We start from the raw sequence: 18292 nt of genomic DNA, 5'->3' as shown, positions 1-18292 counted from the left end.
GATGCATCGCGGGAGAAAGGGGAACGTGCGGAGAATCTGGCTATGGCTGCTGGGATTGGATCCGGATGAAAACGGAGGCGCTGGATGCGGTTGGGACGTCGGGATCACGGAGGAGAAGACGCCGCACGCGGTTGATGGCGGAGGACCCGGGGACGATGACGACGTTGGGGCGTTCGGCTGGGACGAGCTCCTTTGATCGCGCGGGGGAGGATTGCATCGCGGGAGAGGAGGAAGAGGCGCCGCGGGATCCACGGGAAGACGCCGTGGTTGTGAGCGAGGCGAGATCACGGGAAGGTTTGGCAGCGGGAGAAGAAGATAAACAGTGGAATCTATTTATTTATTTATTTATTTATTTATTTATTTATGTTTTTATTTATTTATATTTTTTGTATATATTTTTTTGTGCACTGTTCATATGAACAGTGTTTTCATGGGACACTGTTCATATCAACAGTGAATACATTGCTTCTTCCCGAAATTATCATTATTTTTATTTTTATTTTTATTTTTATTTTTTATTATAAATTTTATATGAAGGCACGCAAGGAATTGACTTTAGATTTGAGGTGGATCATGATTGTTGATTTGCTTAAACTTGTTCTTGAGCCCAATGACATTTAATTCTTACTAAACCGCTTCAGATTGAACTCAACCAGACCAGACTGTGACTTAATAAAAGGGTTAATCAAACCTTTGCCCCATACATAATTAATTATAACTTTCGGTCGAATCAGGACCAAAACCCATTTAATTATAACCTTAGCTTGATTACAACTCCATCAGGTTACCAAATTGGGTCAACACAATCTTCTCCTTATATATTTTCATGAAAGATTATAACCAGGAGAGAGACAAGTTTAGAGTCTGTTTTGAGAAAAGAATTATTTACCTCTTACCATATTTTAAATTCATTTCAATGTTTATTTAATTTTATGGTAAAATATATATTTATCAGCTTAAAAATATTGATAAGTGCTATGGAAAGATAACTAAATTATAGATTATTAAGTACTTATCACCAGCTCTTCCACAGCCGCCAGTTGCAGAACATGCTCCACCACTGCTAGGGCTGTGGGTTCACCATCCAAAGGAGGGGGCAACCCTTAAGAAGCCCCTGGTGCCGAAGAAGTTTCCCCTACCCTCACTGGTGGAGTGCTAAGAGGTGTCGGGACTGCCAGCCCTACCATCAGGTCCTCCCTTACGACCAAGGTCGAAGCGAGGGACGAGCTGCAGCTTGAATCCCGCTCCCACCTGAGCACCGCCCGTAGTCCCATGCGAGCTTAACCTCCTGGGTCACACCAAGATCTCTAGCTGGGCTAGCTCGCTTCGAAGCACTTGGCCGACCTAACTTGCCCACATGCTGGCCCACACCGACCCTCTCAATCGCTGGGCTCCTAGGCCGCTTAAGGTTAGAGTGGCCACGTCTTATGTCCAGCATCGTGATTTCTGGGCCACACGATTTGTCCTCGGCTCAACCTTGCCTGTCTCCTCGGCCAAGTCAACGAGCTCTCTCAACTGGTCAAAGCCTGACTCAGTCTCGAGCTCCGTATGAGCCATCGCTTCACCCGGGTCACCGCCACCTCCAGTCGCTCGGTCCTTCGAGGGCAATCATCGATGTGCAACCTTCGCCGGCTTCTGCCACCCATCCGAGTCTAGCGGCGAGCCAGGCAAACTTGGATGATTAGGGGACACTCAGCCGTGAGGAGGAACCCGACCCTGACGACTCATGGTTGACTCGGTTGTCTTTCTCATCCTCAGCGCCTCCTTCACTGCCTTCAAAAGGCCGGATCCTCGCCATCGCCAAGCAAGGACCAAATACGGGCCTCCAGCCCTGCTCATCCAAGCTAGTATCATGCTCGCCACCATCCCCCTAGCCTCTACCTGCCTCCACCAACATCAAAGCTAGAGACCTCGACCGCTCTTGCAAATCCCCCACCTCCACCACTAGCTCCGATGCAGGAAATTTGCAATCATCATCCGCATGCCCAATTCGCCCACCTTGGTAGAAGAAAACCCTAGTCCTCGTACGTAAATGCCTGCCATAAAATCCTAGTCCTCCCCTTGATTTGAATCTCCGACATCAACGGCTAGGTGGCATCGATGGCCACCTTAACCCTAGTGAACCCCAGCTTCTTCAGCTGGTCGGTAAAGCTTCTTTAGCCCACGGATGAAGCGATCTGCAAAATCGTAGCCTTGTTCCAATACTCCATCAGGAGCTTCAGCAGCCTCAGCCACACCACCTCTGATTTGACGACATCCAAGCCGGAGGACGAAGTTAGGAACCCACGACTCCACCAACGACTGGCCCACGACTATCCAAGGGCCACTGAAGAAGGCAGTGTCTCAGTCCTCCGACTTAAACCTAACCACTAGATGATCGTCGGCAAAAAAAAAGCCTCCACCTCATACTAAAGTTCCCATCCCCCACCCCAACCCCGCAACCCTTCCCCTCGAACAAAAATTGAAGCAATCCCTCACCACGTGCCAACTCGTCCAATGAGTATTTTGGAAGAGGAAGAAAACCACTCAGTTATATCCATTCAACAGCACAGTACGCATTGGAGACTACCGTCGGCAAACTATCTAGTACCATCCTTTATTGCGCATAGAAAACAGCAATTCATATCACAACTCGCAAGTATCCCAATATAACCAGAATTAAATATAAAAAAAAAGACTGATACAAAGCTACAATATACACCATGTTTACAATCAAAAGTAATGAATGAAAAACTGACATCTAAAGAAAACTATATACCACCACAGGATTTTTGAAAAACGAAATACAAGGGAGCATTTCAATTTAACACCCAGGTCTAATAACCTGTACATTAGTATGATATAGTCAAATGGTAATAAACTCTCATGGATAACTATGTGAATACAGACCAGCCGACACACTCGACCCCTAAACCTTCATGAAGAAAAACCAGCTTTCTTCTCCTCATAGCCACAAACAATGTCTTGGTGGCCATGAGCTGATAGATGTGCCAGGAACCTTGAAAACAAGACCAAGGTCGAGAATACAGCAGCTGAATTACTTGTGACAGCTAAACAAATAAGAGTTAAAGAATTGCTGAATCCCTATGAGTAGCACTCATCGATGGTGTTGGTTGTGTCTGAACCTTCATCAAGAACAATATCAGCCGGATCCCCTATCCACAACCTTCCATCCCTCCACTTGAACTTGATCCGTAGCTTCCCGTTAGCATCCACTCCCATCACCTCACCTTTACTTGCAAATGTCTCCATGCCCCATCCCCACCTCGGCATTATTAGGCCTGGTCTTATCCTTACCTTGTCACCCACCTTGAATGCTCGAACCTTTTCCACCTCCCACTCTTTGCACACCCATAGTCTTTCGTTGAAACAAAAGGCAACCCGAAGTTCCCCATCCTCTATCTTGTGCACTACCCCGATGCTGACATGGCTTACATCACCCCACTGGTATGTTGGTGTCGTAACAGTTTCTCTCACCTTTACCCAGTCTCCAACACGCACTTCTTCTTCTTCCTCCACTCTGTCCACTTCTGCAGGGTCTATCATCCATGCCTTGGATCCTGCTGGTGTATATATTCTTAGCTTTCCATCTGCGTCTATAGATGATATTGTTCCTATGCTTGCATGACTGTGATTTGACCACCCAAATCTGGGTTGCTTCACAGATTTCTTTATCCTAACCTGCTGTCCCGCAACAAGCCTATCTACTCTTTCAAGCTGGTTAGTTGGTCCCACCCACCTTTCCTGCTCACCGCAAAATGCAACATGCACAGTTCCATCCCATGCATTGCCTTCGTACCCAATTCCATGAACAATACCAATGCTTCCAGGTTTCAGGGACTTCCAGCTGTCCGCATGCTCCCTGAGCTGCACCCATTCCCCAACCTCAAACATTTCCTCCTCCTCAAAGTCTGCGGGGTCTCCTCTCCATAACCCCGGCATGCCAAAAAAGGCCACTCGCACTTCTCCATCGGCATGCACACCAGTTATGATACCTCTAGAATCAGGCCGAGCATCTCTCCATCCCCATCTTGGCTCAACTAGTCCAGTGCGAAACCGAACATGCTGACCAACTTTCAAACACGGAACCTTCTCCACATCCATATAATGAGTTACCCATTTTCCTTTCCTAAAACAGCCAGCCAACTCCAAGTATCCAGAGTCTTGTATGCTGTGTACCACAGCTATACTTTCTCTTCCAATGCTGTTCCAGTCATATGTGGGTCTAGCCCCGAGACTTGGCTTCAGACGCACCCAGTCTCCAACTTCAAAGCCTGAAAGTCTCTCAACATCACCTGGAGCAACTTTCCACAAACTACTTCTGCCGGCCACCCTAACCTACAGACAGAAAATCAGTTGAGTTTTGGTAAGCAGAGACCCAATGAGCATGCTTGGAAAAACCTAACATTCATAATATAGCAAACTAGCAAAGACATGTAACTAACATTCAAAGTTCCATCCATGTCTATTCGTGATATTGTCCCAATAGTTGCAGCAGACTCGTTTGACCATCCAAGTCGCGGCTGAGATATAGATGGCATCACATGAATTTTTTGACCTACTTCAAATGGCTGCACCTTCTCCATGTCTGCCACTGAACAAGCAAAAGGCTTGCTCCTAAAGCAGAAGGCAACACCCATATCACTGCCATCTTCTAGACTATGGATTATTCCAATACTATTTCGTGTGACATCTTCCCATCCATATTTTGGAGATGGTACAGAAGCTTTGACTCTAACCCAGTCACCCACCTACGCACCAGCATTAGGAAGAAGAAAACTTAGAAATTCAGATATGAGATAAGAAAATAACATAGCGGCACTAAAAAATGGTAAGAGGACCATACCTTAAAATTTTCGACCTTTTCCATATCAGAAGGATCAGCTTGCCATGTAGTTGATCGATCTGGAATGTCAACTACAAGGAGACCATCACACTCTATATCTATAATTTTTCCTACACTGTGATGTGTCTCACCACCCCAACCATACTTAGGCTCTGCAACAGATCTCTTTACACATACTTGATCACCAATCTAGAAAGATTACGGATATAATCACAAGTAGAAGCAAAGTCAAGAGATTAATACCAGAATATACTGAAAGCAACGAAAAGAAAAACATAAATTATAAGTTATGCATCTCATTACCCTAAATGGTTCAACAGGTTCGACTTCTTCAGGTTCACAATGCCATGGATTGGGCAAGTAGCAAAGGCCCAGCAGAAGGCTACTATCTGGTCTGATGGAATGCACTATCCCAATGCTTCCAGGAGTTACAGCTTCCATACCATGTATAGCAGCTGTCAGTGCAGGGCGAACTCGGACCCAGTCACCAACCCTAAATTCTTCAACTCTTTCCATCTCTGCAGGATCAGCTCTCCAACCCCTAGATGCTCCAGGAAAACCAACCCGTAGTATCCCATCATCATCAACACAGAGAACTGTTCCTATGCTATCTCGCGATTGACCACGCCATCCATACCTGATAAAAGAACAATAAGCTGTTACATCAGGTGCAATCTAGAAATACAAATCTATAATTGAGCAAATTTTAGTGGAGTGTAATTTCAAAAGCAATTCTATCACTACTGTGCATTAATAATTAGACATGCACATCGGAAAATAATTAAATGCCCCTCGGTGAAATTACATGATCATGCCTATACATACATACAAAGGAACATACCTATATGTGCATAAAAACATACATCAAATCTGGGTCCTAGTTAAGAGTTAGATGGACTCTACTCAAACTGGCAACATTTATATCAAGTGTAATACCCAATTTTTTTTCAAAAAAAAAAAAAAAACATAGTCTTTTTAGTCAATTGCGTGGCATGACCAGAGGATGATGATAAAAACAAACAAAATGTTAACCGCTACCCATGGACATTGAGATATTTTATTAAAATAATATCCCTTTGTCTCCATGAAACTGAAGTATTAATTTTGGTGCACCTGTGTAATAGAACACAACAAATCAAAAGGCCATGCTTCAAAAAATGACAAGAGGACAGGGGCAGCAGTGTTAAAGGGAGAAGAACAAGGGGTATCTAGAAAACGCATAGAGGAAACATAAGGGTAAAAGGGCTAGGAGAATACGGAGTGCAAAAAGGGGATGCCATATCAGAGAGAGGATAAAGAAAGGACAAAATGGGTGGTGAAAAGAGTTAGAAAACCTTCCTGTGTGTGTGCTCGTGCATGTGTGTGTACGAGAGATGGAGTTTGTTCCTATTGAGAGGAGAGAGTAACTACTCTAAACTCGAAAATCAATAATGGGGCATCAAATTGAAGATCTATAGTGTTAACCTTAATCTCTACCACTAAAAATGCCTAAAAACTAAAAATCACGTGTTTTGACTATTTCTCACATATCCATCACATGGACACAAAAAATTGAACAGTTAAAATGATATGAGACCACGTTTGATATGATCCAAGCATTAAAAATTGATTTTCAATCTATATATGTTTCAACACATGGAAAAAAATGATCAATACGGTGGATTCTTAATTTAAATACTTCATCATATATTTTAGCACAACGGAAACATCAATATTTGAGTCCAAATGTTACATAGGTTAGAGATAATCAAAATACTCAATTTTTGATTTCTAGGCACTTTTAGGGACATAGATCATGATCAACGGTGTGGATCTTCGATTTGCAAGCTCCATTATTGATTTTGGAGTCGAGAGTAGTTACCCTCTCCTCTTAAGAGAAGCAAAGTCTATCACTCTTTATACACACACACACATATGCACATATATTAGCATATATATAAAGAAAGGCTATTTTATTTTCAGGGAACAACCACCTCGGTTGTTTGCACTATAAATGACAAAAATATCCCCAATATATCACACCAGATGGTTCTACTTGCATAGAGTTATTTTGTCATTTGACAGGTACAACTAATGTATGAAAAGATGAAACAGTCAAATGATCAATGCAGAAAAAGTGCATTCATTGCATCCAACAAATGACAGATATCACCAAACAACAAAACTAGTTATTCCCTATGAACTAATTAGCTATCGTTATATATGTGTGTATACGTACACATGTACATGCATGGATGCATGGATGTATGAATGTGTCTGCATATATATATATATATATATATATATATATATATATATATATATATATATATATATATATATATATATATATATATATATATATATATAATGAATATGTATAGAGTAGAGCTAATATGTGGATGCCCACACAACAACCCAAATAAGGTTGGTCTTAAACAGATGACCAGGGGCCCAGTACCAATTATCCAAGCCCTTAGATGTGATCTATTAGTTCTAAACTACATTACCATTTAAAACAAAAACATGCGGTTTAAAGATCCCTAACTTATGCATCCAGTGGTAAAATATATGTATTGTTCATGATATTTGAACTATCCATTTTTTACCATTGGATACATAAATGATACATAGGCTAGAGGTCTCCAAATCATATGATTTTCTGATTAAAAAAAAGGTTTGGAGATAATAGATGACATCTAGTAACTCAGATATCAATATTGGGTCCCTAGTCATTCAGTTAGCATTGACCTTATTTGAGCTATTATATGGGCACCCATATATTAGCACTCTACTATACATGCACACAGACATATACACACACATCTCATATAAGTATATATATGTATACATGTGTATACATATATATAGAGAGAGGGAAGGAGGGAGGGAAGGAGGGAGAGAGAGATGCACACAAGCACGTAGGTGCATGCAAAAGTCATAACATACATATGCATGCATGTATGTCAATAGAGAAAGAATTAGATATGTTTATTTTATAAAATATTTAACAAATAAAAATTAATGATAGACCCACCAAAATGTAGATTCACACTATTGATCGTGATTTCCAAAACTAAAAATAACCAAAAGTGACATGTGATGGTGGTCTCTGACCTACTTCAGTGAAAATAAATGGCTTTAATGATATGATGATGTTTTGCTATGATCAAAGCATTGAAATCTATTTGTTTTCGATCAATGCTTAAGATGCTGATATCGTGATCATCAAAGTGGATTCTCAAAATAAACAACCTATTATACATTTTAGCACACCAGTACAACATATATCACTCATTTTTGCACGCACCTAATGCATAGGTTAGAAATCTATAAAAGATAAAATTCACAACCATTTTTGAGCTATATATCAATATCAACAATTTAACTCTTTAATATGAATGACACATTGTTCTTTGAAATTATTAAATCTTCTGTCAAAAATTTTATCGTACATATGTATGCAAGTGCATGATCGCAGTCACAAAGAAGAATTCTCATTTATGTAAGGTTAGCTTTACATGTCCTCCTCGATCAGTGCTCTATATCTAATCCAACTAGACAGTTTCCCAAATGAGAGTATCTTCGGTTCCAACTAATTCTATTGAATACATCCAAGGTATTTTATTTCATATAATCCTCTTTTCTCACAATCCAACTAGAGTATAAAGAAAAAAGCCCACTTTTCTTGGATTCATCTTTGCTGTATGCAGTTGGTGCTCAATTTGTAGTACCTTAAGCCAATGTTTGGTTGTTGAGTTTATGAAAACCATAAAACCTTTTTTTTTTATGAATAGGTTTTATAACTGTTGTTTTTAATTCTTATTTTAATTTAAGTTATTGTTTGCTAGGAGAAGGGTTTGGGCGATTTGAGACAAAAGCATAACAAGTAGGAAGGAAGCAAAACAATGATAAGATGATGGAGGGTGAAGTGAAGGAGGACAGCAATGAGAGGGGTCTGGATGAGGTTGTAAAGGAGTGCAGGGAAGATGAGGAGTAAAGGGCTGGAAGGACAAGAGGAAGAGAAAAGGAAGGACGGATTTGGAGGAGGAGGTCAGGTGTGTTGGGATGTTTTTGGCACAAAAATGTAGGAACAGGGGATGAGGACATGGTTTCTAACAAGATATGATTTAAGACCATAGCGAGGGAAAAAGGTTCCTCGGTATCACACATATTTCAATTTTGCATTTTTTTTATATGTTTATCTTATGAAATATCTGATTTGAAATTCTTGTTTTATCAAATCTAGTAACGTTGCATCCTACTAACCATACAGCTACCTAAACTATCCCTTTATTGTGCTTAAGTTTTAATACACATCCAACTCAATCTCCTAGGCTCCACTAGGTTAATCTTTTACATGTGGCCTGCTAACCATGCAACATACAGCTATGTAATATAATGTTGGTCCAGTAGTTGTCAACCTTGCACAAAGATGAGTCTAAATTGTACATGGTACTTCACCTAATCAACTATTTCATTTATTCCATTTATTCCAATTTATCTTTCATCTAATACATATATATGTGTATACACATATACACTAAAAAACTTCAAATTTGCTAAATATAATAATTTGTTCAAGAAGAAAATATAAGGTACATATGTGTATGTATGCATCTATGATTTATGTATGTGTGCGTATGTTTATGGTACAAAATACTAGCATACTCAAATGAGTTTTACTTACCTGAAATATTGACATCAGCCTAAAATTATCAAGATGTACATATAAATAATCTATCACAATATCATATCCTATAGTTTTGTGTAATAACTGCTCTTTTCTTCTATTTTAAACTCCTTTTGAATTTTTTCTTGATTTTTTTTGAACAAAAATCTGAAACTCAGAGCCTTCCTAATGTCATTTGACTCCTTTCTCCTTCATGCCATGGGGCTATCAAGGTTCCATGCCCTTACTTCTTTTGCTACATGTATTCTTTATTTTGTGATGGGTAAGAGGAGATGGAATTGCACTAACAGATTCTGAGAATTTGCATTTCATGATAGAGATATGATGGCCAAACTAGTTTTAAGAAAGCTAATTACCCAATTGAAGGGCACTGACTGTTGGGAAACTACTTCCCGTAACATATGATACAAAAGTGTAACTTTTACTTGGGAATATTTTGGAGTAAGAAAAACTAAAGTTTCAAACAATAATGCGATGACATAAATTTGTGTCAATAGCATAAAGTGAGACTGAATAATCAACAATTACAATAATACAGAATTGAATGGTATCTCTGAGAGAAGTAGATTACAAACTATGCATACAGCATTCAGAGACATACCTTGGTTCTTTAACATCACTTTTTAGCTGTACGTGTTGTCCCCTGTTCAAAGGAACCAATTTTATGACTTCACTTGCCAGAACACGAGCCTCTCCAGAGCAAAATGACACAAGAAGGTTGTTGTTGTCCATAATTGCCTGGACAAAGCCTACACCCTTGTGGCTTGCACCTTGCCAACCCTGTGCTGGATTTATGACGCTTCTTTTGAATTTCACCCAGTCTCCAACTTCATATCTAATTGCAACATTTGATCAGAGCATGATCGATTGCATATATTTTGCTTAAGTGCAGCCCAGAGAAAATGATAAGAAATATTGAAATAAATTTTACCAAAGTATTAAAAGACATGATAGTAAAACGAAATATAAAAAAAAAAAGGACACTGAAGATGAGGATCATTTTGCATACATGGTTGGAGACAGATGAACTCCCTTGTCTGCAAGTGCTTCCATCAGGTCTTCTGAAATCCATTCTCGAGGAAGGGTCTCAAGGAAATCACGCAATGTCCAGCCCCTGTCACAAATTAAAATAATATGAGTTTATTCTTTTTCTACTTCCACTTGAAACAGTTATTGAAAGTTGAGAATGAAGTTTTAAAACAATTTGTAGACCATGACAACTGAACTATTAAACCATGTAAAGATCCAAATTTTAACAAGCAAGAATCTAACAGATAAGTAGATCATTGAACCATGTCACCATTCAGAGAACTAATTGGATATAACCATGAAATAATAAAGAATCAGCATTTTCAGTGGATAAGCACTTGCCTGTGGTTTCGCACTTCAACAGCAGGAGATGGATGTTGCAACATAACAACAATCCAATTAAGATTTTCACGTATCATCTTTGCCGCATCAGCTGCTATATGAAAAGCATTATCACCATCGTCATCCTGTATCAAGTAAGCAAAGCCATAAAATTATGAGGCTAGAAGTTAATAGAGCGTGTCTCACAGAAAAAGGACATTATGCAACTGGACAAGATCATGTAAAATACTAACTGAAGATTCAATTTATATAATTACTCTATAAAAAAAGTTCCACCAGAATGCCTACAAAAGGCAAGATGAAGGATTAATATATGAATAAACCCTTCAAATTTGAACATCGCTGTTTTAACATAGATGCCAATTAACAATTTAACGATTAGAAGCAAAAGAAGAAAATAAAGGAATACAACATTATGATAACATGCAATATGTATAGTGGACCATAAATTAAAAAGTGCATTACTGATTATGAGCTACACATCTTAAAACACAAAAGAACCAAGATTTTACATCTAAAGCCAACGAAACATTTGCTTTTTGTCTATTAGACATTTATATTGCAAATTATGATATTGTGGATTCTTAATTTAAATGGTTAATCATGCATTTTGCATTATTGAGGATTTGAATATTCAAGTTTCAATCTATGACATACACGTGCATAAACACATAGAAGCACATTTATGCTTGAATTCTCAAACAGGCACATGTAATGCACATCCAAATTATTAATAGGCTTATGAAATGAACCTCAAATGATCAGCAAATGCAAACCCTTTTTGATAATTGCATCTCTCATATTTGCTCAAACATTGTCTGGTGCAATATAATCACCCACAAGTGCAACTATTAACAAGGGGAATGTACTTATCATTTAATTTACCAAATTACCCTCTCATGATAGCATAATGTGGTGGCATTTCAAGAAGTGACAATTTGACTCCATAACAGTCATGGAGTAAAGATTTTGAAATTAAAGTCAAGTCTAATATGGTTGATAGATTTTGGCATATGGAACACATGATCAAAAAGTTTAGCCATAAAAATTAAATAAATAAATATCAATCTTGATAGTTCACTGCATAATTATCTAAATCACTAAAAAAATACCTAGATATAGTGAAAAATGATCTGTACTTAAATATAAATAGACCGACTTACCCTCAAGTGGTGTAATGAGGTCCCCCCCCCCCCCACCAAACCAGCGAAAAAAGAAAAAACCCACCCCAATGACAGAGGGAAAGATAATCATTACTAGTGGAAAGATATTCATTTTTCAGAGTCCCCTTGCTTGTCACATAAATCAACCTGCAAGTGGGATCGCTAAGTACGGCTTTATCAACATCTAAGTAAGAGACAGAATTCATTAATAAAACCATCAAAATTGTCAAAAGTTCAACAGGACAGCAAAATTATGAAGAGCATTGCCTATTCTGCAACTTTTAGAAGTCTGCACCCTTGTCAGATGAACATGAAGCCACAAAGTAATGCAAATATGCATTTATAATTATGTTATCATAGATGTTCACACACAACTGAATTACACAGGTACAAAGATTGTAAGAAAGAAATGGGTATATCCTAGAAATAACAGTCCATATATATATATATATAGGCATATATATATATATAGTATATTGTCCAAAACTTGTCAAATATTAAGTAATTAAATTCAATGTTTCCACAAAAAAGACCATACCTGCAAATTACAGTCTCCTCCAGCAGACAACAGCAAACCAACACATGCGTTTGCACCTCTGTTCAATGCAACATGCAGAGGTATCGTATTTTGTGCATTTCTAACATTGACATCAACTCCAGCTTTCAGAATAATCTAATCATGAAAAGCAATAAAAGATATTATATACCAAACTGAACTCAGGAGAAAAAATAAATCCACACCTAAAGTTTATATTAAACTAATAAGTAATTTACTTAATTCTAATCGATCTAGACTTACGTTCACTAACTCTGCATCATTAATCATTGCAGCTGTATGCAGAGCTGTTCGGAAATTCACTTCATCTTGAGCTGTTGGATCTGCACCTGCAGCAAGTAATATCCTTACCAATTCTCGGCCCTCTGTCAAAATAGAGTCAAGTTTAACAATAAAGAGAGCAGCTGAACAAAAGCAACACTTTTGCCATAAGATAATGTTAAGCTAAGCAAATCCATTTGCATGTTGTAGATATCCATGAAAGGGGCTCTCATTTCTATAAAGGGCATTGTAAAGAAAACAACAAGCCAGCCTCTTCATGCATTTGAAAATGTCCTTTCTCTTGCATTTCTAGAAGAACCATAAATCTTTTAGTCAAGTCAAATTCCATAAAGTATGTAGTACTGACCCATACCAACATACCATAAATACCAGCAAAGTATTGGTGCAGTATTGGGTTCAGTTCGGTATGAGTCAAACCGGTCTGTATCGGTCTGAACTGCCGAAAACTTCTCGAAACTGGGGTGTACCATACTGTACTGATCAGTGCCACCCAATTTTGGATGGCAACGTGATAAAAAATGAGAAAAAGGGATTTGAGCTGTCTCAATATGGGGTACATACTATATCATACTAGCCATATCGATAACATACCTGTACGTTATCAGTACCAAGATTATGGACCTTGTTCTATAATATCCACATTCACAGAACTACAGACAATTTCCAAGAGACACAATATGAGAAGCTAGAATGAACATGCATAAAGAATAGCTTTCATCAAAACACTTGTGGTTCAAAACGTTAATTGTATGGATCTTCTTATGGTAGAATTTATGGCTCTACAAAAAAACTAATACATACTACAGAAAAATGAGGGAGTTGTGGCACAAGCTGCTAAAAGATTCTGGCATTCACTTTTCTAAATTTGCACCACAACCATTCCTTTATCCTATTACTCCATGTATATGTAGATATAGCCTTTTGCTTTCCATCATTACGATCCAAAGAAGTGTAATAGTCTATATATTATCTCGAACTGAAACCATTCTGCATTTTATTGGAACCCATCATTTTATATTTAGAGAACTCCAATTCATAAAGGGCAGCATGAGCTGTTGCTAGCAAGGTCGGCCCTACCGACGCATACCATCCAGTACCGATACGGTGCACGGTACAGTATCGAGGGGTTTGGTTCAGTATGGGTTGAGCCGGTCTGAACCAAGTGGAACCACCCTATCCCGCCCGAAACCAAGGTATGTATCTTAGCATACAAGCCTATACCATCTAATTTCGGATGGTACCATGATAAAAAGTAAGAAAAATGGATTGAGAGTCATCTCAACATGGGATGTGTACCGTATAGACCATATTGTACTGAACCTGTAATGTACCGATGTGGCACCCACTACCGAGATTACAAACCTTAGCTGCTAGACACCCCAATTTTCATGAACCAGACCTGAACTACCCAGATCACACAGGAAAGGGTGGATCAGTCCAAACTGCTCGATAACAAGCAAGACTCCTTTAAAAGCCTTTTCTTGTATTTCCACCATCTGTTGGGAAATACAGCAACTGGCAGTTTTTACAGCTAGGATTTAGCAACTTTGCGCATAGATTGCTAGAAAATCCTTCATTAGAAGTTAGAACATATCGTGCAACTAGGTAATACCTACCCTGCCCTCTTAATTTATAATTTAAGAAATAAACAGTAGAGTATGAATCAAGACTTAACATTGAAGAAATTGCGGGCTCTAGATTAAACACAAATTTCATCCTAAATAATAGTTTAAATCAGGACTACCCCTACCAGCTACACAATGTGAACTTAATAGTTGACCGAAATGTCTACAAGCCCAATAGGTACTCCATGTAGCATTGAAGTGAGGGGCCACATTTCTTTGTGAAAAAGATGGTCTTTGTTTAACAATATGTTAATGTTCTTACTGTTCATGTGTTAGACAAATGTTAGTAGTCAATTATTTCATCTAGACAACCTTCGAATGTAAACTAATAGTACCCCAATCGGCCATGCACAAATATAGTTGTTCAATGTATTAGTAAGTGAAATCATGTATATCGCAACCAAACATGAGCAATGTCAAGAAAAAGGCTTTTATATAGCACAAATTGAACAATATAAAAAGAGCATTTAAATCCATAAACTTATTGTATGAGCTTTAATTCTTGTACCAACTTAAAGAACCTCAAACCCCAACACCCACTTCCCCTTCGAGGATCTTGGAGGTATGTGTAGGATCAAATAAGACTATGCCTCAGCAGACAACTAGAAACAAACCTTCATTACATGAATATCATTCAAGCAAATATCTACTTTAAATATTAGATGTAAATAAGAAACCACCCCATTTAAGTTTAATAAAAATTGTCTAAATTTCAAATTCAATAAAAAAAAAGTCTGGCGAAAAATCCAATCCCATATAAAAATACGACCCATTTTCACACCATCTATCTATTCATTTCTTTCCTATGTAAAAGAACTCAACTACGGAACGAGGGCGACCCGTGGAAATACATCGGTTTCTTACTCGTGCAAAGGAACTATTTCTTAAACCATAATAGCCCATATATTTTATTACACCCAACAAAACAATGCCAAGAACTAAAGGTCAGACATAAGAAGTCCTACAACTTAGTCCCCAAACCATTTTAATTATGTGATGTAATCAACACAATGTGTTTCAACATGCACCCATCGCTTGTTTCATCCAAAATCTTATGAATAATCATAGTCTATTTTATCAAGGATTATCATTAAATAATGCTAATGCAGTTTTACAATGCCATATTAGCTTAAATGCCACAATGCACAATATTCAGCTTACTTACATGCCTTTATTGATGATTATATGACATTAAATGCATCTTTAAATTACTTTTCTAATGCAAGAAAATAGAAAGAAATCTAAAGCAGCTAAAAGGGCCCCAAAATGCCTATGTCCATTTGTAACAAAACATGCCAATGCAATAGGCACCATTCCAACATTGTGCCTGTCAGGAGGCACAGCACACAGCATATGCCACGTATTTAACAGCATGGGGAAAACACATGATACATAAACCCCACCAAAAGGTCTTCCGTTCAAAGGCATAGACCTGTGGATCTGTATAACCTCATCTGGTTTTGACATTATCTTTAACATAAAGAAAGACATTCAAATTTCTTTTTTATTACAATAATTCTGTATTAATTTAATACACTAATATTTTGACATACCTACCGCCAATGTAAACAATCAGCAACACAAAAGATAAATTGTACTTGGTAAAGTTTATATTAAATTTGTAAATAATACATAAAAGGTAATAACAAATATTGTTTTTGACTTAGCTCAAGTCATTGTGATTGCTGCTGTAAGCCATGGCTAACATAACACAGCAATAACACAGCTTCTTAAAGATCTAGATTCAGATTATTAGTTTTTAATTCAATCTTTCAGCCTTTATTTCTTCTTCAGTGCATAATCTAATCATTCTGTGGAGATCAGATGATGTCATGCCAAGTTTAGATTATTATTATGATGTGGCAACTCAGATTTAGTTACCACATCACACAAGGAGCAAGTCATGGAGCTCTCTAGTAGGACCCACCAATAGAAATCAACAGTGAGAACAGAGAAACGGACAAAAGAATGCCTCACCTCTCTTGGAGGTCCGGACTTTCCTTCCACCTTCCTCTTCCTCGTTCTCCATTATCTCTAGGGATCAACCAACATCGAGGGGTATTTTGGAACTTTTAAAATTCTATCACCTTGGAATATGCAGGCGCGATGGTATTGTGTAAGGTTAAAGTCCTTAATAATATGAAATGACTTTCTTCTTCTTCTTTGAGCCTCCTCTTCCCGATTTGCGACCCTATTTTTCTTTGAAAGTTCTATTGTTCTCCATCTACTTCATTTCCATTTATCTTGGACAACTGTTACATTGATATTGGACCAAAATGATTTTAGAACCAATCCCTCATACTCAAGGAGTCCATATGAATTAAGATTATTCATAATTTAGGATTTTAGTTCTTTCAGCCACATAATAGTCCAAAATAAGTTGTGGTTCCGTAAACAGTGTCAGGCCACAGTATTACATTGCCACTCAACATTATCTAAACTTTACAAATTCAGCACTAGTGCTCGTACCAGTCAGGTGCTGGTTCAGTACAATATTTGTATGTACAATACCACACCAATGCACAGTACAGTAAGTGGTGTCAGTACAGCAAGGGGCACTATTTCTTTTTTGTTCTTTTGTAGTGGTGTAAAGGCATCCTAAGTACCTGTCTAATTTGGTGTTGTTGATATAGATTGATACATAAATTCTTGATGTAAACCATGTTTTATTTTGTAAAATATGGAGAAAAAAAATTCAAATGAAAGAATTGTTGAAAAGTTGGCCTTTAAAACAGTTTTATTGGAAATCCTCTAGTACAGGGACTTTTCACTTTATCTTAGTATCCATTACTAAGAGAGCTTTCATGGTCCCAAAATAGTGAAAATGGAGAAGCAATTAGGAGGCAGTTGTATTTATAGTCTAAGTATCCTAAATTGTAAAGCATATTCAGATGCAAGTGCAAGAAACTAGTGTTGATAAAAAAAAAAAGTAAAATAAGAAAGGAAAAGAAAAAGGACAAGGAAGTCGTGGTAATGCCTGAAAAACACTTGAGAATCATCTCATTAAAAAATAAAAAATAGTTGAGATCTAATTTTTTGTTGTCAAAAAATTATGTTTATAAGTAAATTGGGTAATTACACTATAGAAAAGAAAACTCAATTGATAGGAGGAATGGTAATATTTAGGAAAGAAAACAAGGCAATACCTAGTCAGAGCAATATTGGAGCTAGTCAACTAAAGGGTGGGGAAGCACCAGAAAGTAAAGCAGGAAAGGAAGCAAGATCCCTCACCAAGCGTGGCACCAAGTACAAGAATCTAAGAGTCTAAGACGAAAGACAACCATATTAAATATTATAGAAACTTTTAGATTACCTATCCGGTGGCTTTTCTTCTTTATAAGTAGTTCTGGTGTTTATTGCCATAAAAAAAAACAACTGTTGCACAGATTTAGATGATGAGATAAATAATAATGGTTATATCAATAGGATGGTCTTAATAGCTAATAATAGTACTGTCGGTTACTACTTCACTAGGTTACAGATGGGATCAGAAGCATCTAAATTTATAGTGGGAGTGAAAGAAAGATTTGGAAGCAAGAGTACAGTGGTAGATAGAAGATTTCAACTACTGAGATTGTGGATTTCCAGATGATATTACTATATTTACAGATCGAGTGGAGTAAGTTTAAGACACAGTATTTCTGTGATAACGCTTTTAGAATTATGAAAAAAAAGTGTCATCAACATATTGATTTATGTAATCTGATTATCTTAAATTATTTATTCACTTGAAAGAAGCTAATTCTAATATCAACATCGAGCACTCCACTTTGTCTT

General features: G+C 37.7%; 1 protein-coding gene across 2 annotated transcripts in view; it reads right to left on the bottom strand.

Annotated features, from left to right (window-relative positions):
- Positions 1–2639: 2639 nt before the first annotated feature.
- LOC103702563 (E3 ubiquitin-protein ligase KEG-like) overlaps positions 2640–18292 on the bottom strand; it is a 29129-nt gene continuing 13476 nt past the window's right edge. Inside the window, exons 8-16 of one of the 2 annotated variants that reach the window (XM_008785048.6) lie at positions 12852–12973; positions 12591–12725; positions 10890–11014; positions 10528–10632; positions 10120–10353; positions 5150–5483; positions 4847–5035; positions 4446–4751; positions 2640–4338 (exon numbers count right to left, since the gene is read on the bottom strand). In XM_008785048.6, the coding sequence (XP_008783270.3) occupies positions 3085–4338; positions 4446–4751; positions 4847–5035; positions 5150–5483; positions 10120–10353; positions 10528–10632; positions 10890–11014; positions 12591–12725; positions 12852–12973 (2804 nt within the window). In that variant the 3' untranslated portion in view covers positions 2640–3084. The remainder of the gene's footprint in view (positions 4339–4445; positions 4752–4846; positions 5036–5149; positions 5484–10119; positions 10354–10527; positions 10633–10889; positions 11015–12590; positions 12726–12851; positions 12974–18292) is intronic. The other variant, XM_088708622.2, reaches the window with a different exon arrangement.

The sequence above is a fragment of the Phoenix dactylifera genome, chromosome 12, assembly GCF_051530095.1.
Source record: "Phoenix dactylifera cultivar Ajwa chromosome 12, Ajwa_hap1_PhDact_Kaust_v1.1, whole genome shotgun sequence".
Lineage (NCBI taxonomy): Eukaryota > Viridiplantae > Streptophyta > Magnoliopsida > Arecales > Arecaceae > Phoenix > Phoenix dactylifera.
The sequence above is the reverse complement of the archived record's forward strand: the minus strand, read 5'-3'. Positions and strand labels throughout refer to the sequence as shown.